The sequence below is a fragment of the Lasioglossum baleicum genome, chromosome 13 (assembly GCF_051020765.1).
Source record: "Lasioglossum baleicum chromosome 13, iyLasBale1, whole genome shotgun sequence".
Lineage (NCBI taxonomy): Eukaryota > Metazoa > Arthropoda > Insecta > Hymenoptera > Halictidae > Lasioglossum > Lasioglossum baleicum.
Window position 1 is genome coordinate 5,977,279 of NC_134941.1, and position 23,966 is coordinate 6,001,244.

General features: G+C 38.0%; 2 protein-coding genes across 15 annotated transcripts in view; one reads left to right on the forward strand and one right to left on the reverse strand.

The window, feature by feature from the left end:
- The window catches only part of LOC143214797 (uncharacterized), a 308,560-nt gene that overhangs the window by 201,537 nt on the left and 83,057 nt on the right, over positions 1-23,966 (forward strand). For 12 of the 13 annotated variants that reach the window (XR_013010224.1, XR_013010218.1, XR_013010216.1 and 9 more), the window contains 2 exons: positions 36-155; positions 10,013-10,089. Coding sequence is in view for 1 of the 13 variants with exons in the window: in XM_076436196.1 (XP_076292311.1) it covers positions 10,013-10,089 (77 nt within the window). In the remaining 12 variants the exon portion in view is untranslated. The remainder of the gene's footprint in view (positions 1-35; positions 156-10,012; positions 10,090-23,966) is intronic. The other variant, XM_076436196.1, reaches the window with a different exon arrangement.
- Positions 1-23,966, reverse strand: part of LOC143214788 (dipeptidase 1) — a 228,519-nt gene that overhangs the window by 165,984 nt on the left and 38,569 nt on the right. For both annotated transcript variants that reach the window (XM_076436179.1, XM_076436180.1), the window contains exon 2: positions 14,780-15,212. In XM_076436179.1, coding sequence (XP_076292294.1) covers positions 14,780-15,022 — 243 coding nt within the window. In that variant the 5' untranslated portion in view covers positions 15,023-15,212. The remainder of the gene's footprint in view (positions 1-14,779; positions 15,213-23,966) is intronic.

Sequence of the window (23,966 nt, forward strand, 5' to 3'; positions counted from 1 at the left end):
ATTCTCATTCATGGACATTTTTCATATTTTTACAGATCATGCGGTTTTAACCCCTCGCACAGGGAGTTGGCAATGAACAAAGATAAAAAAAACCAACACTTTCACGTTGGAGTTTGAAACCTTCATATAAGTGTTTCTAGATATCTATTACAGCGGTAAGTTATAATTATTTCTATATTTCTGTATTCTATAGGTTATTATTATTTCTGTATTTCTATATTCTATAAGTTATTATTATTTCTATATTTCTATATTCTATAAGTTGTTATTATTTTTATATTTCTATATTTTATTTCTATATTCTATAAGTTATTATTTCTATATTTCATATATTCTATAAGTTATTATTTGTATATTTCTATATTCTAAAAGTTATTATCTCTATATTTCTATAATATATTCTACAAGTTATTATTATTTCTATATTTCTATATTCTATAAGTTATTATCTCTATATTTCTATATCCTATAAGTTGTTATTATTTTTATATTTCTATATATTTTATAAGTTATTATATTATTATTTCTATCATAAATTTCTTTGAAAGTCTATAGCTAAGTCTATAGATAATTCAACAGGACTAGCAATCTCAATCGTGAAACAACTGGCACCCAGTAACGTAATGTAATAACTGCGTTTGGAATTATTGTGTAACTGAAGATTTTTAAGCTCTCTTTTGTTTCTGTCGCTTCCGGTAGATAAGCCGTTAAAAAGTTTATTTTTTTCTGTGATATATCGAGTGAACCAAATTTTCAAATCAAGAAGTTTAATAGAGTAATCCTTATGATTAGAATGCGGATCTTTATGCAGAATAAAAATCGCCTGCATCGATTGCAAAAAATGAAAACCAAATTTCATGTTATTTCTTGCCGTAATGATTTTAATAGAGGAGGAATCATATATCGACATCTTGAATTTGTAAAAGTTTCCAGCAATTTTCAATTTCATCTACTCGATTTTCCTATAAATGCATAAAGATCCGCAAGTCTACTTATGATACATGTTAGCTTTCCAGCCCTCTGTTTGATTATTTTATATTTCTATTAGGTTTTCATCAGAATAGAATTGCATATTATCACATTTAACAAGTTTAATATTACATAGTTTGTTAGCACAGCAGAGATATTTTATTATTGTTCCATTAATCTGTTAACTGTGAAATTGAAACACCGTTATTGTTTTTGGAAGTTGCGATTGTGGACGGTACACTGTGAAGACGCTTCATCTTCACAGATTCACCCTCCGCACATTAAATATTCCCTTTAGACTGAAGACGCGGCTTTCAATCTCTTCGTTTTAAAAATTACAGCGGCTCGACAATTGCCTATTAATAAATTAAAAATGCTCTGGAATCTCCGTTTCGTCCAGATTAATTAACTGTTATACGTTAACTTTGCTCGAGAGGATCATCACAGGTTTTAAGGACCATGTTTTGCTTTTATTTAATCACGATATGTATATATTTTGTTAGATATCTAATGAAATTTGATTAAATTTGCTTCAAACATTTTGTGAAAACGTTCATTATGTAAAATGAAAATTAATTTCTTCCTTTAATAATTTCAATGAGATGAGAATAATGTATATCGATGCTTTTAAAGCCCACTTGTCATAAATGCATAAAATCCGCAGTCTATTTTTGAAAAAATATATAAAAAAATAAACGTAGTATTCAAGAAGAAGTGCACGTTTCATGGACGTTGCACCTAAAGTTCAATCTCCAGCGATCTTCTAAAACAGAAAATAGCGCGAACATTCCAGAAAAAATACCGGCAAATATTGTGTTCGCATGAACTTCGTCGAAATGAGAACATATGTAGCTTTGTACCACCGAATTAACTGGATAATCCAATTAAACCGTTACTCACTCGCATTACATTATATCGTTGGAATAGTATTACACTCAATTGTACTCGTTACTTAGCCGAACAATATTAAGCTGCAAAATAATGTTTTCATTTACAATCGCGCGTGCAGGCTGTATCAATTCGGATCACGGCGACATGAGTTTAAGAAAGTAAAAATATATAAAAAAAAAACATTTAAAAACCACGCTTATATTAAAATGCACTAAAAAGGAGAAAACAATTTTTTTCCTGGTTCTCCCAATAATTTAATATAAATTTAAATAAAATCATGACATTAGTGACTATAAAACTAAAAGCATGGAGCGCCCACGAAGATTACGTCAATATAGTTTAGAGCTCCACGCTTTTATTTTTATAGTTACTAATGTCATGATTTTATTTAAATTTATATTCAATTTTTGGGAGAACCAGGAAAACAATTATTTTCACCTTTTTAGTGCATTTTAATATAATATATAAGCGTGGTTTTTAAAAAGATTTTTTTAATATATTCTTTTATTTTCTACTTTTTAGTCTTTTTCAAATGGAACGCAAGATATAGTAATAGTGGTATGAAATAGTAAGATATGGAAATGTAAGATATGGAAATACGCGAGATAGAATGTGATAGAGTCTGAAATTATACGAAATGGAACTGAATGATCCACACGGAGCTCCTTCGGTGCGAAGTGGGAACACGTAGTGGAGTAGGGAGCTCTGGCGCGCGGAGTGGGGATCGCTGAACGCGATGACGTACTACCATCGCGCGGCGAGGTGTGACGGTTAATATTTAAATATTCTTTTCTCCTAGACGCGCAGTTTTTTAAACAATTTGTGTTTTAATGTTGCATTGTGTCATCCAGTTCTGAGCTATGTTTAAAGTTTCAAGTCTGTAGTTAATCGGGAAGTGGCTTAAAATTCGATTACAAGATTTGACGTATACAACAACAACGACATGGAAAGCTAATATGTATAAGCGTGGTAGAAACGATGCGAAGGTGCCAGTCGAAAGTTCTTCTCGCAGTATATCTGGACAAATGGAAAATATTCACGGGAGATCCGCGTCGATCACTTGCCAAACGCCGCGGCCCCCACTCGATATATCAAAAACAATTGTTGGCAGCCGTTTAAAATTTAATAGGGCAGGTGAAACCGTTATATAAATGAGTGCCGCGTGAGCTCAGCGGAATACAGGCGCACGAAACATTATGAAATTTCCATGGATTTCCCTCGAATGTTTCCCCCCATCCCCCGAAGATATTATTCCATCATCCGCGAAACGGAACCACCCCCTCAAATTAAAATCGATATACCGCTGTTCGGAAGCTTTTCAACGTGAAGAATTATAGGGTAGCAGATTACTCATACGGAAGGCCTGATTAGAATTCGAACGATGTGGGTCAACGGAATACGCTCGGCATTATCCGTAAGACATCTTCTCGGGGAATGCTCGAGTTTCCGCCGCAAAAAGACTTCGAAAAATCACGACGCAGATGGGGTTAAAGAGACATTCTTTCCCATATTTAAAGGTGCATCAATTCAGTAGAGCCATTCGCAATTACGTTGGATTTGTCCAAATTTGTTACTAGTCACTAACTGGATTAAATGTAGCATTTTCTTATCTTAGAAATTTCAAAATATTAGACCATTAGTGTTTTCGTTTGAAGAAAAATTGGAAAACGAATCAAAATAATTCCCGGTAAACAAAAATTATATAATAAACGTTCCTATTCTGTACTGCTCCATTTTAATAATTTTTGTCCGTGTTGAAAATTAAAGGGACGTCGAAATATCACAGTGTAGGGGTTGGTAGGGGTGAAAAGGCGTTTTTGACTCCCAAGCAAAATTGGAAAAAGAATAAAAATTATTCCGGACTTAGTTTGTGGCAGAAAAGAGATTATTAACAAAACGCAGATCTTACTAATCTTCGAAAATCAGTGAAAAACGTTATAAAACTGACACGAGGCTCGGGTTAAACAAAAACTATTAGCTGATGTTGTACGAGGCGCGTACAACTGAGGAAAAAGACAATAAATTCGTACAGTGAATCGCAGTGTTCCCAAACTTTATGACGAAATATGATTTACGAGAATGGAGGGGATGGAGTGGGGGTGTATGACGTATTCTTTGATCAGCCTTGTGTAGAAATACGAGCTGCGTAATATTTCACTCAATTTTCAGATTGCAGTGCGCTCAGCTGCGTGCAATAAAGCATAGAGTCCATGACAGACGAGCTTTATGGTAATGGCGATCTTTAGATAGTGGGTGGGGGAACTGGAGTGTTATTTTTTTTCTGGGGTTTCCGTTGCACAGACGAGTTTTTTTTTGTGGTTTACATCCGAACGATGAATTACACGCATTTCCATGACACGAACATGTGCAAGTGTTGTTCAGTGTGACTGCGGCTGCATCGCGTTTCGCTCCCAGTCACTGACTAAGGGAACAATCGCGAGTATCGTACGCGGAAGCTATCATCCATCGACATAATGGGAAGCGTTAGTTGTTCGAGCGTGACGGTTCACTGGTTTTTTAAATATACTGGAGTTACAGTTCCACTTGTTTCGGAGGGTAGAAAAGTTTTCCAATTTTTCCCAACATCTTCCGGTTACAGTTCACCCCCTCTCCGTTCTAATTTTCCGAGCTTTATCGAGGAAAAATCTTTGGGCATACTTTTTTAATGCAGGAACATAATCACTTAAAAGTCACGGTATAGGGATATTTGTACAGTTGAGATTAAAAGAAAGAAAATTGTATTTCAAGAGTTTTTTGACCAGGAAAAAATACTTTTAGAGACGTTCCAATTTGTAACATCTTTCAGCGAATGGTAATTATAATTGGTTTTCACATACAATATAAATATCTATTATTGGCTATTATATACTAGAGTTTAAATTTTAATATATCATATATTTTTTAGCACCTTCCCCGTCATTTTGCCGTCAAAATAATTTAAAACAAATATATAAGGAAAAACTTTTTAAAAACTACGCTTATATTAAAATGCACTGAAAAGAAGAAAATAATTTTTTCAGACATTAGTGACAGTAAATAAAAGCGTGGAGCGCTAAACTATATCGACGTAATCTGCGTGGACGCTCCACGCTTTTATTTATAGTCACTGATGTCTAAAAAAATTACTTTCTTCTTTTCAGTGCATTTGAATATAAGCGTGGCTTTTAAAACGTTTTTTTATATATTTTTTATTTTATACTTTTTAGTCTTTTTTAAATGGAACGCAAGATATAATAATACTGGTATGAAATAGTAAGATATGGAAATACACGAGATAGAATGAGGGGATGACTCGGAGAGACGTCTATTGATGGAGTCCGAAATTGTCCGTAATGGAACTGAATGAACGGAACACCATACCTGGGGGTGGGGATGAGTCGGAGTGGGAACGCGTAATGGAGTAGGGAGCGCCGGCGCCCGGAGTGGGGATCGCTGAACGCGAGGACGTACTATGTACCGAGTGTTGCGCGACGAGATGTGACGGTTAATATTAAAATTTCTTTTTCTCCTGAATTCACAGTTTTTTAAAAAATTTGTCTTTTAATATTGCATTGTGTGTGTCTCATCCATTTCTGAGCTATGTTTAAAGTCTCAAGTCTCCAGCTCATTGGGAAGTAGTTTAAAATTGGATTACAAGATTTGACGCATATTTCACGCATTCTTAGAACCTGAAGAATGTCACAAATATTTTCGATATTTGAGCTACTAAAAATATGGCCACTGCACAGTATGGTATTTCGCCTGAAAAGTCGGAAAAAAGTCAGTTTTCAACTTCTGCGTAAGTTTGTACATCCGTGAAGTACTCTACTTCGTCGAAAGTCAAGAGATTTGACCGCACGCTTTGCGTTCTTAAACAGCCTCTGAAACAGCGTTCATTCATTAGCGATTTTCAAGTGTTCTAAGGAAATTGTGTAAATTCTTGCACTGCAAAAGCTTTTCAAGTAGCTGGACAGAGCACTATCGCACAGACCATGAATAACGTTAAAATAGTTTTTTCCGACTTTCCGGGCCAAATACTCCGCTGTGCACTGTTTAACACTCTGTTGTACAGTGGCAATACTTTCGGTCGCCAGTGTATTCCACGACCGAATCGTCAGTTAAAGTGCCGTCTCTAAAGGCAACGGCCGAGTATGTGTCATTAACGATAATGACCGCGGGCGAACTGTAATAACACTATCTATATCTCTGCCGTGGTGGAGGCAATTCAAACCCGGCCATCGAGGCCCGTTCATCTGGCGGGAAGTACTGCGATCAGGAATCGCGAGTTTCTCCCTGCCGTCCGACCGAGTTCGGTTCGAGCAATTCCAGCCCGACTTGAATCTCCCAGTAGCCATTATGGGTTTTCGGGGGTAGAGGCTGGTCCGAAAATTGATTCGTGCCGGCATGCATGCTTTAAGTTCGAAGTTTTGCCGTACGTCTATCTGGCCGGTATCGATTTGGCCCAGTTTCGCGTCCCCCGCGCGTTTCCTCGCCATATTTTAGGAATTCAGCGGGCGCGCGGCCGAGAATGAGAGAAAGAAAGACAGAAAGAAAGAAAGGAAGGAAGGAACGGGTGAAGGTAACCAGGGATAAAACAGAAGCCGGCCAGAGACGGGAACAACGCTACTGTCGAAAATAAATCAACGTTATTCTTTGCCAATAATCCCGAAAATGGAAGTACCTGTCCCGTCGTTTCGCGTTACCTAGGCTTCTGATGCAATTCCGATGCATAATGCGCGTGTGTAACGGCCACGTACCCAATCGCCTTTCTATTCCCCCCCCCCCCTTCCGCCCCCAACCACGATGTTCCACGTGAATTGTTATCACCTCCGAGAACAGATGGATTTTACGTGTAGATTTCCTGCCGTGGCTGATAGAATTTGCAGATCGAGAACATCTGTGCGGTACGTAATATCAACACTAATTCTCCCGGCCTCGGAATGAATGACGGTTACGTTTGAAGAACGTTAACGTTCATACATATTCTACGGGTCTGTGCACTAGCTTCGCTGCCTATAGTCGGAGACACGTAAGAATTTGGAGGATAGAAAACGAGTTTCGAGTCTTTCCGAGTTATTTATACATGCTTCGATACATTGAAGCAATTTAAATGCTTCTATTTACGTTTATATGTGGTACGTTTCTTTTTATTTACGACTAGCTGTATCCGGCCACGCGTTGCTCTGTTGCTAAGTCTTAGGTATTACTATATAAAAACACGCGCGTATTCGAATGCAACATTGTGTCAAAATTTCAAAGCAATCGGTGAAGAACTTTTGGAGATTTAAGATTTTGAACAAACGAACAGTTACATTTTTATTTATATAGATTAATTAACTAATTAATCTATTAGTCTATATAAATTAATTTATTTCCATATGCTCTCGTGTTTCCTTTTTAACCTAAGTACACATATGGCAGAGGTTGGGAACCTTCATAAAAACTAGCTCTTGTATTAATTAATTTAGATTTTAATTAATAAGGATCTGTGGGAGAATCTTTATATTATACAATGAGTGTAAAAAGTATTCGTACACCTTTTAAAATAGAATAACTTTTTTATAATTGTACCAATCGACCTGATTTTTTATAATCAACTAGAAGAATTGGTTTACGAAATGATATGCAAAAACGATTTTCCAAAAATTATTATAATAGTAATTTACATTCAAAAGGTTACATTCGAGGTTACATTCAAAAATAAAAAAGGCATTTTTTAAAACTTTTTATTTGGGCTCTCTTAAAGAAAATTTAAAATATATGTTTTGTAGATCTATGGTAGTTACACACGTGCTGAAAATTTCATAAAAATCGTAGTTTTACACGACTTTTGATCAGTTTCTGCTTAAAAAATCCATACAATCATATATCTTTCGATGCGTGTCGTTTTTTTCTGTGTCATACGATCTCGATGAAATTTTCAGTTCATTCAATCATTTCAATTTCAAAAATACCAACAGTGAAATATAAAAAGTTCTAGCGGTCTCCCCTTTATTATTGCCTAATTTAAATGTGGTCTCTAATGATAAAAAGGTTCTCCACCTCTGACCTATCGTAAAGTACTATCCTCCACTTATAATTTGAGCCCTTGTGCGCCCCAAAATTCCAACGAGATTATATTACCACGTGTTTTTACAATCGACTCGAAAATTTCTCTTAAAATCGTGCGAATTTCCCAATCATACGCAGAAGCCGCCTACAGTACGAATCGTGACGTCACGGGTCACCCTGTCTATTGATATTGTCTATCGACAATAGTATGTATTGTCTCGAAGGGAATTTTTTTGATGCAACGCAGGTATGAACCCGCGTTCTCGATCGCGTGCAAAGCCCACGCCATATTTAATCGACGGAACAATGGGCCAATCGCCGAACCTCCCCTCCGCTCCGGTCCCAATTCGGGGACAATCGCGCGCCGAGAGTCTTTCGCTCCACTCCACCAATGAAAAATTCGCAAGGGTAGTTGCCCCACCGCCGCGCCGTACCTGCGACCCTCGCGGTATCATTAGTATAATGAGAGTGAAAGTGAACACACGCGAGTTTTGTTATTTCCGAGTGGGACCGTGTAGCCCTGTGAGCGTGTCACCGGGTAATTTGTTATCGAGATGCAGAATGTGTACAAGTGTATCGTTATAGGGTAAGGTTGCTCAAGTCGTACCAGTGCTTAAGTCGGTACCACTTGAATTTTGAACGAAATACGGCGACAACAGCACATACAACGGCAACCAAATATACATCCGAGTCGACCAAGTTGCTTTACGTATTATTGTTTGCCATAAACCAGCCTCATTATAAATCCTGTCATCAAGTAAGTTTATTTCAATTTTCTTATAATTTTCTGCATATGTTTGGTATGTAGTTAATCTTGCAAGTAAATTATTGATAGAATTATGTTCCTTATTAAATATAAATTCAGTAGAATTCACATAATCGTTTGGTCGAAACGAAATCGTATTAATTTTATTCAGTTAGGTTATGTTTACTTTTTAAATTTAACTTGTGCCGTGTCTTAAGTCGTATCCATACGAGATTCCAAAGTCGTATTACCTCGTCAGTCGAAATAACGTCAACGCAGAATAAAGAAAACATAAAAAATACGGCAAATAAAAGAAACGCAGTAATTAATAAAAAGGAATTCGCATTAAAAATTAAAAAGAAGAAAAGCGATTGGTTTTGTTTTGTTTGTGGAGAAGATCGGGAGGAAACATGATTCAATGCTTGGCTAATGTTTGTACTAACTGAATACCTATGTGTCATGTAAACAGATTAATGAAAAATACGTTTTAATTATTTATTATCGTTGCTTCATTGAATTCTTAGGTACGACTTAGGCTATAGGTGGTACGACTTTGGAAACCGGTTACTTTAGTCGTACCGATGTAAGTTTTTAAAGATTTAGTTTATTTTACGTGAAAGAGCGTATAGATTTTCTAATTTCGTTATAATAAATAACAACAATATTAACACAAGTTTTGAATAACACATTTCATTTCTATTTATTTGATAAATCCTGTTTTATACGGTTTTTTTCTGAAGGGGTACGACTTAAGCAGCCTTGCTCTATGTATTGTATCGAAGGGAACCGCGTTCTTCATTCCGGGAGCTTCCCCCTCGCACCCCGCCCACGCCGGACCAAATTCAGGGCCAATCGCCGATCATCGGGGACTTGCCTCCACTCCGACACCCGCGATCCTGAGGATCCGATCGCGGCTCATTGTAATCTCAAAAATGAAAGTGAACGCGCGTGTGTTGTGTTATCTTCGAGCTTTTCTATGACCTTGTCAACCGCGTCGCCTGTCACCGAGACGTAGAATGTATACGCCGCTAAACAAGGACCCTTTACGTGGTACGTACCATTTTTGTGTTGCATCATTTGACAGAAATCAGTTTTATTAAAATTTTATCAGATTAATACTGTGCTCAAGCGAATTATTTATTTTTCATTGATTTAAATTTATTCTCGAATCATATTGCCTCCTCGAAATAATTTAGTCTTGTGCCGTGACGACCATTCGCATTTAAGTATCGTGGTATTGAAATCAAGTTTACTTAATTTTGGATCACATTAATTTTCATTTTTTATTCAGCTTGAATTATTTATTTCCAATTATTTCTGATTTAATCTTTGACGTTTGGTCGATTGAAATTAATGAATTTGTTCTTTCTGTCGCAGAGCCTGAGGCAAAAGAAGCCATCGATAGCTGAGATCGAGAGCCAACGTGTCGTGAATTCTTCAAAGGGGAAGATAATGTAAGTACCAAAATAGTAATTTTGTTTCAAAATTAGCTACGTGTTCCTTGAATTAAAATTACTCTGATTAAGAAGGGAATTAAAATCTGTGGGAAGAAGAGAATCTTGCAACAATAAAAACAAAAAATACGTGGAAGTATTGATAATATTAAATATTTCTACTTTGAAAAATTCATCTCTGATTAGTAGGGGTGTGCGAGAACCCAAAATATCGGGAACCCGATGGTCGGGACGAGTCGAGAAGAGGTCGAGTCGGGTTCCCGAAAATTACGAGATTCCCGAAGGAATTGGGTTCCCAAAAATTTCGAGAATATGACATAAGACATTCTTGAAAAGAATTCGTGATGGACAACATTCTTTCAATTTCTGAAACAATTTATAAAATAAAATTTATAAGACATCTAGAATAAAAAATCCGAAACTATGAATGTATTCATTAAACCGAATATAAATGATTACTGGGTTCTCGAAATTTTTCGGGAATCCCGATAAATTCGAGAATCTCGAAATTTTTGGGTACCCGTCCCGATCCCGAAAAAATTTCGTGTTCCCGACCCGACCCGATATTTCGGGTTCTCGAACATCCCTACTGATTAGGTTAACGTTTCGTAGATTTATTCTTTCAAGGGAAAGCATCGTGGGATGAATTACAATAAAGAATACAGAATCGAAAAATGCGTATCGAATCATTAGTTTCGTCTCCTCTTACTAAAAACAAGCAAGAGTCATATCACGAAGCGAGATGAAAAATAAAATTTGCTCGCGCGTAAAATATTTCATCTGGGGCAGGCATAAATTTTCGGCATATTTATTTGCATATAGAGCGTGCAATTCGCATTCATTTTGACTACGAGTGCACAGTTATTCGAATACTTTCCTCTGTTTGTGTCGGCACGCGGCTCGATATGAAGTAGAGGAGTGATCCCGGCACGATATTTATCAATGACGTGCAATATTTCCAGAATTTCAGATAGTTCCGAATGTTCGTATCGAGGGACAGGGGGGGGGAGGGGGAGAGGATTCGCACAAAGCCGGTTTCGCTCGTTGCTGCCATCAGTTTAATGGAAGCGCGCGACGACTTGAAGTATACCCAAAGGAAACCGAGAGAAGCCGAGGAGCGCGGAGCGAAACCACGCAACATCCGGGAATAGTTTAAGGCAATGACGTATTCTACGAAATGCATCCACGTTAATATTCCTCTCCCTCCCGGACTGAGGAACGTAAAGAAACGCGTGTATATCGTTAATTTTAGATGCAACGATATGTGCAAGTAGTAATGCCCGCTGAAACGAGGATCAAAGAAACTCGGCTGCCGCGCGCATGCATAACCAGGAATTTCAAAAGGGAACGAGGTTTCATTGAAAGAGAGATAGCGTATCGCGGTCGCGTGAAGAGAGAGAGAGATAGAGAGGGAAAAAAAATCGACACGAAGAGGAGTCGGACCGCTCGCGCAGAGACTGTCGAACAAAGCGTTATTTTGGAAATCAGTTGGCACGTATCCTCGTAATCGATTCGTTTAAAAGTTACGCGCATCACTAGAGTCGGTCCAAACCGAATGGAAAAATTGCAACATAGCACTCTATCAATATACATCGAGAAAGGTAGGAACGCATCGAATGAATAGAAACTCGATCAATTTAATCGTATCACTGCATAAGAGGGAACAGTTGTTCTCGCGATGCACCGTGCACATGTGTCTCGTGATTTTTCTAGCTTTCTAATCATTGTACCATAAACAAAACATGTTCATATATTTAAAGGTGGGAAATTTGTACAACCTGTATTTTGTACATCATCTCCAGAGTGAACTAAATTGATGAATAGTATTTCTGCAAATAGAGTTGTTTATGCAAAATAAAAATTATCGGACACAATCGTAGGAAACCGAAGTTCAATGAAAATGTATTTTCTCTTTTAATCGTTTTGAAAAGTCGTAAATAATATAACAACATCTTCAAATTCTTTTAATGACTTTTTACCTTCGTATTAGGCCTATTCCATTTTTATATAAATTAAATAATAAGAGAGCAGAGCAAAACTTATCATTAATTTTATAGATACACAGTTGATAATATTGTATTAGTATTTTGTTATAACTCCATTCAATTCTATTATTAAAGCAAGTAATCGGTCTTAGATTGTTTTACATCATTTGTTTATTCGAATTTGACATGAACGTCTCCAGTTTTTTATTTTCGATATACAATGCTGGGTTTATGTTATATTACATATAATAAATACAGGGTGGTCCATGCAACTTGATGGTATTTCCTTTGTTTAGTTTAAAATAAGTAGGGGCATCTTTTTTATTAAATAAACTTTTTTGTATGACCTTCGGATAAAAAAAAATGTGATAGGGGTAAAAGTTGTTCCATTTGGGGTCCTCTACAGCTGGTTAACGTTTGGCCATTTAAAAGCGGATGACCCTGTGTAAAGTGTCTTATACTTTAATGTTCAATATTAATTGTGCACATTACTGTGAGCCGAATGATATTGTGGCTTGTTTATTTGCGACTGGGATAACAATTCTGGAACCGGCCATTTGTTATTTATAATTATTTTCTTAAAAGCGACTCGTAATTACCGGAGAAGAAGATTTCCTGTTAACGGGATCCACCCGTGTAATAACAATATTGTAGCTAATTAACTGCGCATGTGAACTAAACAGCGCCAGTTCCACATTAAATATGAAACTTTAATTAATGTCTCTAATTATAAGCGTTTTAAGGATACTAATCGGTTCCTGGGGGTCGATGTAAGTCTTTAATGTTGCAGCAACTCTGCGTAACACGAGGTCTTAGAATTAGTTAAGCTGAAATGGCTCATATTGCTGGCGTCAGACTATCGAACAAAGTTTCCTGCTGAATCATCAGCAGCTTAAAGTTTCCCTTCTCGGCACTAATTAACCTCCTCCTTTCGCGGGAACATGAAATTTAATTTTCAATGAACAATAATTATAAATATCGAGATCGAGGGGCTCGCGCACGCTGGGGCACGCGGGGTCTCGTTTTATTCTATTGAGCAATTAAAGAAACCTGCACACGCACCTCAGACGGTAATTAAATTTAATTAGCCCCTGAATCGAGGCACGCGACGTTAACGTTACCTGGAAAATAGAGTTTAGACAATTTTGCTCTCTTTCGTGTGTTAGTATATTTGTTTCGTGAAATAAAATTAATTGAGCTGAAATCTTAACTGGTAATTTAATTCTTAATATCTGCATTCCACTCTTTGAGTTTTTACTGTCGGTATAATTTATGTGCTGTCAGATAGTATTTATAATAGTAGGTGAAAGTGTCCGAGTCAGAAATTTAAATTAAATAGTGGAAAATTTACGTACTGGAAATTTAATATAGTAATTAGTTATTTGTTAATTAGACAGCTTTAATTTATTTATCACGTTTAACTAGATATTTTATGGTCACTCGTTTAACGATAGTATCATTAACATGGTGCCATTTGGATTAATGAGTTTCATATTTCATTATCTTTATAATACATGCGAATATGTAACACTTAATTTTCTTTCAACTGCGTGAAGCTTTTAAAACGGTAGAGAAATTTTTATTGTCTCTAAAAGAGAGGAGTTCTTATTGTTAATTTAAAGATAATTCATTGTTTTCCTGTATGTTCAAAGTAACAATTAAATAATGTGACAGTGAATGCGTGTTCATACCGCTAATAAGACACGAGACAGAACACCATTGTTACATTAAAGTTTAGCATTCTAGTGAATCGAGTTTGGAAACATCAGTTGCAGATGCGCTTGAATACCATTTCTCTCGTGTGTCTGACCATTGCAATCATATTACGGCCACTTCCACTCTACTACTCTTTATTGCCGTGATATATTATTTAATTTCTATAATGGTTTAATGGGAATTAATAGTTGAGAAATGACAAATTTAATGAGGCTAATTATCTCAATATTGTCGGATTAGTAGAAGTCTAAGTAGAAAGAGTCGGCGATGGTCAGACAGACTAAAAAGATTTAGGCAGACATTTTATCGAAAGTTCATTGGAAAATCATTTAATCAATGATAACACACAGTGTAGAATAATGTAGCTGTCTTTAATTGAATGAAATTAGGAACGGAATACCTTAATTTCTTCTCGAAAATACTATTCATCTCCAAAAATAAAAGAGACTTTCTTAACAATTTCTATGGGAATTTCATTTGTTCAAAATCTGAAAAGTGCAGTCCATATTGTTATACACATACAACTTAAATTATGTCGAACTTGAATTATTTTTGAGACGCCCACAAGAAATTAATATTGAATTTAAATCGAAGCCCACTCACCATTAGATCGCGGATTTTGTGTATTTATGGAAACAATGAAGAAACTCCCCTTTCTTGCAATTGACAGAGACAAGTTTTATTTTGCATAAAGATCCGCAGTCTGCTGATCATCAATAAGTGAATTCGACAAATCTCTCTCGATCGCACGCATGCAAACGACCCGGCGAAGTAATCACGTCGACCATTTCGATTCGGCATTGCGCTTTCTGCCGATGGCGGTGTTCCCATCAGAGGAAACAAGAACTCCCATAAATCTTCGGTAAAGTGCGGAACAATGCTACGTATGCAATTGGATCTGGCTATATGGCGCGTTCAGGAACGGGAGTGGGGGGAGGGGGGACAACGGGAGCGGAAAAATTGGGAAATAGTCGAGTCTTGTCACGTACCTGGGAATAGGTGTCCTCCTGATAGGGAGTCCTGCGATGACACTCATCGTAGCACCTGCCGTCATATCCGCTCGGTGGCCGTGGATACGGATCCTGTACCGCAGCGGCAGCTGCACAGCAATCCGGTATCTGCGCCTGGTAGGTCTCGTAGGGACACTTGTCAGGCTGGCCTCCAGTTCGCGGCGCCTGGTGCACTCGCTCCTGGGGCCCGGTCCCGTAACCAGGACCTCCGGAGTGATGCATCGTCCTCCCCGTCGCGATCCACTTGGTCGGTCACAACCGATCACTGCATCCTCCCGCGATTCACGCGATCCACAAACGGCGCCACGTTCCTCGTCTTTGTCGCGGGACACCCTTCCTGCCTGTCCATCGTCACTTGGCTACCACGTGTCCAGCTGCGACAGCTGCCCTCTAGCCGGGACCTAACGTGGGCCTAAATGGGGTCCAGGGTGAGACGAGGCGAACCTGTCTCACCCTGATCTTAGATCCTACACCGCCCACACTTGACACTCTACAAACTCAACACACAAATACTCCTCATCAGCTTATCTCTTCGGTACAACTGGGCCTGACAGGGGGTGTTGGGTTTAGCTATTGTCATGAAACTTAAGGACGCACCTTTGTATAAACAAATTTGACTGACGGGACTATATGGATCCTTGTAATACGAAGCTCCCTCAGCTTGATCTTTGAGCCTGCACCGCCCCACACTTGACACTCTACAAACTCAACACACAAATAGCTCTCATCAGCCTAAGTCTTCGATACAACTGGGCCTAACAGGGGGTCTTTGGTTTAGATAGTATCATGAAACTTGAGGACACACCTTTGTATAAACAAATTTGACTGACGGGACTATATGGATCCTTGTAATACGAAGCTCCCTCAGCTTGATCTTTGAGCCTGCACCGCCCCACACTTGACACTCTACAAACTCAACACACAAATACTCCTCATCAGCTTAACTCTTCGGTACAATTGGGCCTGACAGAGGGTCTTGGATGTAGCTATTGTCATGAAACTGAAGGACACGCCTTTGTATAAACGAATTTAACTGACGGGACTATATGGATCCTTGTAATACGAAGCTTCTTCAGCTCGATCTTTAAGCCTGCACCGCCCCACATTTAACACTCTACAAACTCAACACAAATACTCCTCATCAGCTTAACTCAGCGCTCGGAATTATTTCATCGCGGCGGCCGAGAATCGAAGGTACGCCTCCTCGTCCCGACCGCGCGTCTCGCTCCCCGTGGCGGCCCTAGTTCTTCTAGGCGCCACGAATAGCGAGTATGGAACGCGCCAGAGGAGCTCCGAACTAGGGCCGGTACGGGCAGCGAGACGCGCGGTAGGGTCGTGGAGGTGTAGCCTTCGACTCTCGGCCGCCGCGATGAAATAATTCCGAGCGCTGGCTTAACTCTTTGATACTACTGGGCCTAACAAGGTGTCTTGGGTTTAGCTATTGTCATGAAACTTGAGGACACACCTTTGTATAAACGAATTTGACTGACGGGACTATATGGATCGTTGTAATACGAAGCTCCTTCAGCTTGATCTTTGAGCCTGCACCACCCCACACTTGACACTCTACAAACTCAACACACAAATACTCCTCATCAGCTTAACTCTTCGGTACAACTGGGCCTGACAGAGGGTCTTGGATGTAGCTATTGTCATGAAACTGAAGGACACACCTTTGTATAAACGAATTTGACTGACGGGACTATATGGATCCTTGTAATACGAAGCTCCCTCAGCGTGATCTTTAAGCCTGCACTGCTACACACTTGACACTCTACAAACTCAACACACAAATACTCCTCATCAGCTTAACTCTTTGGTACAACTGGGCCTAACAGGGTGTCTTGGATGTAGCTATTGTCATGAAACTGAAGGACACACCTTTGTATAAACGAATTTGACTGACGGGACTATATGGATCCTTGTAATACGAAGCTCCCTCAGCGTGATCTTTAAGCCTGCACTACTACACACTTGACGCTCTACAAACTCAACACACAAATACTCTCTACAAACTCAACACACAAATACTCATCATCAGCTTAACTCTTCGGTACAACTGGGCCTAACAGGGTGTCTTGGGTTTAGCTATTGTCATGAAACTTGAGGACACGTCTTTGAATAAACGAATGTGACTGACAGGACTATATGGATCCTTGTAATAGGAAGCTCCCTCGGCTTGATCTTTGAGCCTGTACTGCAACACACTTGACACTCTACAACCTTGAACAGAAATACCTCTCGTGTGACTCTTGGGTACTACTTTGCCTAAAGGGGGTCTTGGGTTTGGCGATTGCCATGGAAGTACAAACAGTTTGGAGTGGACATTTGACTGCTAGGCCTAAGTAGATCCTTATAATGCGAAGCTGCTTCGGCCTGATCTTTAATCCTGCACTACTATAGACTTGTCAGTCTACAAACACAAATACTTCTCATGAGCTTGACTCTTGGATACAACTGGGTCTAATAGGTGTTTTTGATAGGGCGATTGCCATCAAACCTAGGTACAAACACTTTCGCATAAATGAATTTGACTGCTGGATATAAATGGTTATAGTGTGAAGCTGTTTCGACTTGATCTTAGATCCTAAACTGGTAGACACTTGTCGTCAAATTTAACGACAAATACTTGTGATCGACGAGCTAACGACTCCCTTCGCGTATAATCTATACAAGGTGTTCTAAAGTTAGAGGGTTCAGAGATGTAATATTTAATAAAAATATGTTAAATGTTTTAATAATAAAATATCTCCTGACTTCGCAGTGTAGGTTATTTTTCTTAATCGCAAAATAATGTTTTGGAAAAACAGATTCAATTTGTAAAATGTACTACTAATAAATAGAATGCGGAACTTTATGCATTTATGAAAAAACTGGTTGGGTCAAATGTAAAACAGTAAATGATTTTAAAAATTCAAGAATGTTGTAATGTTGCTTTTAGTGTAACAAAGTTGTTAAAGGATGAAATTATTTTTTATGTTATTCCTGCTTCCCACAATCAGTGCAAAACATATTTATTTTGCATAAAGATCAGCCGTCAATTAATAAATAATAAACTGACTTTAATAAGTTTCATGTGAAAAATGGGAACTTTGAAAGACAGTGTTTAGTGAAAATTCACGCCAGACGAGGTCAGTATTTCGTAACTGTACGTTATGGTGGTCCTTCCGCGACCATGCTTGTGCACGTGCCACAGTATTTGTATACGCATTCATACATATTGCACCGTCTTATGAATACAAAGTATGAAGAAACAGAGGTATAGTGAGGGGAGACCCATTATTCTGGTGGCTCACGTTAAGGACTATTGCCGTCTGCATACATTACTACAATTTTCTAATGGAAGCTAATTTAATTGTAATCGTGAGATTAGAAGGGACATTGTGCCAAATTTCGGGATTCCTTAGGAATACGTAATATGATGAAATTTATCTCTTTAATCTCACGAACTCTACTACATTTCAAATGGATAGCATGTATGTTTGATGCTAACTAGTCTTCGTCATGATTCTTCATTCCTCCTAATTAAGAGATGACAGAAACATTACTGTGTTGTACACGGGCCAAACAAACTTAACCATATTATAACGATTCTTCCATTAGTGTAGGTATACTATATTCGTAATTCCATATTTTTCGTGTAAAACCATTTAAATATGCAACAGCAACAAGTAATGACAAAAATGAGTTGGTGCAACACAAAATAGAAAAAACATTAAATGAATTTAATATTATTATTTACAACCTATTAAAATTATTAAGGGGAGAAATATCAGTCTTTATGTAATTAACTTTTCGTATAATTGACGCAGACAATTTTTATTTTGTATTAAGATCCGTAGTCTACTTATTACACAGTTTGTTACGTACAAAAGCTGTGTGCTAATATAATTAGAGTGCGGCTTTCTGTACAATATGAAATTTAAAACTGCGTTACTTCTTTCAACAATTTTAATAAGTTGAGGAGAATGCAAAAATTTTTAATTCTTTTAATGCCTTTACAGTTTTAGTATTTTATCTAGTCATTTTTAATGCACAAGTCAGAATACTTAAATATGGATTGGATACAGCATTTATTATGTAAAACAATGTTTAAAATATATTCTCCTTGAAATTTAACAAAGTTCATTTGAATGTATCATGGCATGGAGAAGAGAAACATGTTTGAGGACAATTTCCTCAGCGTCGAAGTATAGTTTGTATGTATGTATCTCTATATGTATACATGTATACGTCGTCGTTTCGAGAGAGTTGGCGGGGCTGATCGCTCGATTCCAATTTACCACAGATTTTCCTTCCTACAAGACCATTATTTTCTTCCATATTTCCTGTACGAATGTTCTACGAATTTTCCTCGTACACGAGAACGTCCTCGCGAAGCGATATCGGTAGATAAAAGCTTGATTTTCATCAATCGAACAATTGAAAAATTTCTTGAAAGCAGAGTGCTCTGCAAATATATCAAAGGCAACCTTTATCTGGCTTGAGATATGCCGTATCGAAGAAGGCACGCCGTTCTATCCGTAATCCTGGATACGTTAAAACCAGTTTTCGGATTAATTTACTGTATAGTTGTGCTTTCACATATTTTTCTTATTTTTAACAAGTTATTTTTAACAATTAAAAATTATCACACAGAAAGCTTTCACATATTTTTCTTATTTTTAAGCAAGTTGCTTATATTTCTGATCATATTACATGATTATGTATGTAACTAAATTATTTTGCTGCACAGAAAGCTCAATTTTTATAATTTGTTTAAAAGTAAAGATAAAAATTTCGCTTTATTTTTAATTACACTCAAATAATGCATAATAGTGTGTGGCAGATGAAAAAATTAAGACAATCATTTCTATACACTTACTGTGTATTGCGAAGCTTCTGATTTTTTAATAAAAGTGACAACAAGATCCGAAATGGAAAATGTAACGTATTTCATACAAATACAAATAAAACGGATTATCTATAGTAAAACATTTCCATTACATTCATGAAAATACTGTCACATTGTATTTAATTCTTTTAGTCGGCTTTCAATAACGAGAAAGACCATAAAATTACATTTTCCATGGAACGAAATCGCTGGAATATACAATTCATTTAATGCTTGGCAATATTAAAAGATGAATTTTTCTATATGTAAATTGAACTACTTTTATATATTAATCCCTGTTGGCTCTCATAATCATACGAGTTTTTACTTTATTTCTATACACTCGCAGCATATTCAATCGGATACCGAAAATTTTCAATAGTCCAGAGATTAATTTTTCTCTTTGATTCCAGGCCAATCGTATCTGAATTGATCAAAATTTATAGTTGCATAAATCTCCGCCATTTATGTACTGGTTGTATCTAGATAGTGTGGAGCATAGTGCAGAGTGCATTCTCAATGATGCTATACAAGTATAAAAATCAAATGCAAATTTAAACATTTCTCAAGTAATTTGTATAATACAAACAGAAAATATAGATTGAAATATAGATGAAAGTATACATCAATATATAAATCAATATACACCATCAATGAATATTTTCGTAATATAATAAATGGTCATTAATATTTATAATTAAGAGAGTATATTATAGCGTGTGACGCGGATATAATGGTTGAAGCCAACAAGTTCTGAATGAAGAGCTATATTGAAATAGCTGAGCAGTTATAACTTTTCTGAATGTCATGCACATAATTTTAACTAACGACATATGCACAATTAATTTTTACTTTCTCCTCGTGAAACACAAAACGATGATCGTCGCATTGTAAAACGCTGTTAACGACCATGTTAAGTATGTTATCACGGCATCGCCCCGTCACGTGAGATTATTATCATTATTATCGCGATACTGTCGTTAATTTTATTCTCACACTGTCATTCGTTAAAACTGTCACGCATTCAAGCACATACAAGCCTTTAATCCGTAACCGGTTCTTCCTGAAACCAGTTCGAAACCACCGCGAATCCACAGCCCCGGATTGATAAACCAGACGAGACTTTTGTTTTACTCCACCCTAGCGCCAGCTATTTCTACTTTCACAGCATTCTCGAAACACCACTTCCGGGGAACGTGCCCTTACTCCATCGGTTTCCCTTTCCTCTGTCTTCTGCGTCGCCCATTCCTTTTCCCAGTCGACGGATACTATCTATTCCGTGAGGCGCAAAGCTTTCCCAGCCGTTCAATGACCAACTGAATATGAAGTGCAAAGAGAAAGTAACGAGTGTCGGGGAAAACTGGGGGATACTTTAGTTTTCGCCCGACACCGGTCGATTTCAGGAATACACAACTCCGTCCGCAAGTCACCAGACACTTAAATCTCTGCTCTTTAAACTATTATAACTCCGTCAGAAAAAAATCGTACAATCATTCACCTGGGCTGATTTTAAAGTATTCTCTCTCTACGAGAGCGAGAAATTTTTTATCTTATTGAATCCATCGTACATTTGAAGACTGAAGCTTCTGCTTTAAAATGACCCCTCGATAGTCTCTCTATTTTTTCTTGACACGGAGTTATGATAGTTTAAATATCAATTATGTAGCAGGAGGCTCGAGAGCACAGGTTTTCTAGTTGAAAATTTTCAAAACGTCTCTCTGACGGTAGGAAAGTCTCTTTATTGTCTGAATCTACCGTAGATTGTGGGATTAATGTTCCTCCTTTGAAATCAGCTCTCAAAAGACACTGTACAATTTGTTTCACCTAAATCCGTCACGCATTCGAAGATTGAAGTGTTTCTTTGAAAATGGCTACTTAAAAATCGCCCTAAGGTCTTGTTCTACCAAATTATAATCATTTACGAGATAGAATGTCGTATCATCTCTTATCAATTTCTGCATTAATTCAAAATGATCGACTTCTGAAGCAAATGCACGACGCCCTCGCATCAGGATTTGATTCACTGAAATTCACGCGATCAATCATTCTACAGTATCTGGAACTGAATGTAGCATCCGCAGGTAGAAAATTACAATACTAAATAGATGCAACATTGACGGATGTTCGGATCAAAACATCCCACCGGAAGAGCAAAGTTCTCTTAAACCTGGACCTATGGAGCGTTGAAAAATGAAACAAAGGGAAGCAGGTCAGCAAAAAAGATGTTGAATCGATAATTGTAGAATTGAAGAGAGTCGACATCGCTGTCCCCATGTATCCGTTTCTCTTTTTGCTCTCTTTCCCGCGGATCTCATCCCTCGATCAGAAGTATTCCCGCGAAAGTGGAAGCTCTTCGGGGCTTTCAGCGATCAGAGGATTCTCGCGACGAGGCAAGGAGAAAGTAGGAGATGCCGTGGATATGAAGGAGGTTATAGGGGGAAATGCTGCAGAACAGACAGAGTAGAAAGAGGAGGTAAGGAGTTAAGAACTCGTCTGTATGATTTCCTTGGCGAGGCTGCGCTGTTTTATTCATCGCCATAGTCACGAGGGTAAAATAGGATTGGTCGGTTTCAGTCGGCGGGCAGGGTTATCCTGTGGACACTCGATTAACGAAGGGAATCTTGTTTTCGTTTCATTATCTCGGAGCTTCTACTAAGAACGAATTGTTTTCTGTCAGTCAAGCCGACCTCTCGTTCCTTTCCTGGCTGCATCCTATCGTCTACTTTGTCTGCCACCGTTAATCGAAACGCCGTCTCGTTAATTCATCTGGCGTTCGAATCGAACCCCCCCTCGAACGCCTACAGGGTGTCTCAAAATCTGCTACGTAAACACAGTAATTACCAGACATACGTGAACACTTCGGGACATAAGCGTCACTCGTATCGTGTACAGTCACTATTTCTTAACCTCTTTCTGCTAGAACGTAGAAAAGGATAGTAAACAATAACACAACTTAATTTTTCTTACTTATTTGTTTATGAAACTCTTATATTCGTGACATTTTTCTGATTAAGACGACACCAATCACTGTACAATTTGGAGCATATCTACTAGTTTAATTCACGATGTAATAGACACTCGATTATTCCAAGTGGAGTACGAGTATTTAACTAATGGTACAGTTATCTAGCTGCATTGCTAGATTGAATCTTTACCGATCGAGGTTCTACTAAATCGTGAATTAAACAGGTAAATATAATCCAAATTGTACAGTGTTTGGGCTCGCCTTAATCAGAAAAATGTCACGAATTTGTCACTAAAAGATTCAAGAAAGAAATATAAGCATATAATGATTCATACGAATTATTAACTTCTAATGTTCGGGGTCTCTAATTTCCTAGTGTTAAATAAAAAAGGAGGGGATAAATTCGAAGCTTTTCAAAATGAGATTATCTCGGCCACTGAATTTTGTCGTACAGGACGGCCTGGGGAAGGTGCAGTTACGACAAACCGTCAGGTTTCATTCGAGTTTCGTCGACGTTTAGAAACGGGCAGAGCTAAAGGTGAACGTAGCAAGCGTTCTTATCTGCTTCTTTGCCGACGTAATCCGACACACGATTTCCTCGGGATAGCCATGTCTCGCGGCAATAACAATAATTTGTCGTCGGACACTTCAACGGCTTTCCCACGCGGGAATTATCGGGCGTTCGCGAAATAAAGGCTGTGTCACAGTCGAACGGCCAATACGGTTCTCACCCTCCCTCACTCCCCCCTTCGCTCTATCTCTGTGCTGTTCTGATGCGCCGGCTAGATAATTTTCTCTCTCACTGGATCCGAAGGCGTCTCACCGGAGCGAGACGAGTCTTCATCGTTTCAAGGTAGCGCCCGATGTTCGTCTCTTCTTCGAGCGCGATCATCAATCTTCAGACGCGGGGGGGCTAGGTAACACGTTCATCTCCCAATTACGGGCCTCTTCCTTCCGGGAAAAGGGATTTGCATCCCCGAAGAAGCACGGCACGACGCCCGGTCAAAGACCCTTCGATAAATCGACTTTTCAGACGTGTGTTTTTCAACACCTTCTCGCGCACGGCTGAACCCTTCCAACGCACAGTTCTATTAGCTCGTTGAAAATGAAATCCCCGTTTTCGGAATGCAAATTTTATGTTACTGAAATACTATTACAGTCTACAGGTTTATATTAGACAGGTACATATTATATTGAAAATATGAAAAGACTTTATTAATCGAAGCAATACGGGAGTTTAGGAAATTTCAAGGTCACTTTCATTTTCTAAAACAGAAACATACATTTTTTTATGCACTATTCGGCGGAGCTCGTCATTCTCTATAAAA